Consider the following 1,252-nt stretch of genomic DNA (forward strand, 5'->3'; position numbering starts at 1 on the left):
TGAGAAAGTTTAATTTTAGTATGAGGAAAAAAATAATTACTATAACAACACAAGTGTATACAAGAGGTTAATCCAGTGCCAAAGCACATGTGAGTGCAGTGGACAATATGAGAAGATGAGGGATTCTGCAATAATTAAATTTCAAAAAAGCTTGAAAATCTAGATGTTACCACAATCATAACTTCTCGAGATTGCTAACAGTGAGAGCTAGGTGACCTGAAGCATCCCTCTCTCATCTCCAAAATTTGCTGATTCCCGATGAGAATGGATTTCAGAATGGAGATGTTTTCGACAAAGAGGAAGAAGATTCTTTTCTGTAAGACAACTATATTATATGCGTAAAGGTGGTGGGAAGTCACTAGAAATTTTGATAGCTTTTTTTTTTATTTCAATTTCCTTTTACAATAAAATTATAAGCTGTTTTTAAAAGCATGCTTTCTATAGAATTGTTGCATTTGAATTGTTACCCTCATTCACCACTCTTTTCCATCAAAGCCAATAGTGAACAAGGTTCTAGAACTCAGGCTCCTATGTTACTAAAACCAACGTCAATGAAGTTACCTAGAGAGGAATAAGGACCATGCTTGCTTCTCCCAGAAGAGACATATTATGGAGTCTGAAAATGCTCCCAAAAAAGAATGAGTATTCTGAAGAAGCATGTCCATACTTCCCAAATTTTAGAGTTTCAAAGAACCATGATTCCCTTATCATCAAATTAGTTAGTAATTGTGAGTCACTGGCTTTATCTTTTTAAATTTAGCTTTACTACTGTGTAAATTACTGATAATAAAATACAAATATTTTAATACAAAATCTGATAAGTTCTCACACATGTAAATAGGTTTGTAATGATGGATATAGAACATTCTATCACTTCATAAAGATTTCTCCTGCACTTAGTAGTTAATCAGCCCCTTCCCACCCAAATCACGCAAAAACTTATTTATTTCAGTATAGATGAATTTTTCTGGCATTGGAACTTACATAAACAGAAGAATAAATCATATGTTCTTTTGAGTCTGGTATCTTTCACTCAGCATAACGTTTTTCAAATTTAGCCACGCTGTTGCAGGTATGAGTAGTTTATTCCTTATTATCGTTGAGTAGCATATTCTATCTTTTCAACATACTTCAACTGGTATATTGAGACGTCTCTCCTTTGCACCAGCCCTTCTCATTCTCTTTTGCTTCCAAACACATTAACATTTTGTCTATCTTAGGGTTTTACTCTTAAACTCTTCCCACTTCCCCA

At 33.9% G+C, this 1,252-nt stretch overlaps 1 protein-coding gene across 1 annotated transcript in view; it reads left to right on the top strand.

The window, feature by feature from the left end:
* Positions 1–1,252, top strand: part of LOC101357260 (olfactory receptor 52R1) — an 8,095-nt gene that overhangs the window by 1,816 nt on the left and 5,027 nt on the right. Inside the window, exon 2 of the mRNA XM_012559287.2 lies at positions 1,125–1,138. Coding sequence (XP_012414741.1) covers positions 1,125–1,138 — 14 coding nt within the window. The remainder of the gene's footprint in view (positions 1–1,124; positions 1,139–1,252) is intronic.

This window comes from Trichechus manatus, unplaced genomic scaffold (genome assembly GCF_000243295.1).
Source record: "Trichechus manatus latirostris isolate Lorelei unplaced genomic scaffold, TriManLat1.0 scaffold00232, whole genome shotgun sequence".
Classification (NCBI taxonomy): domain Eukaryota; kingdom Metazoa; phylum Chordata; class Mammalia; order Sirenia; family Trichechidae; genus Trichechus; species Trichechus manatus.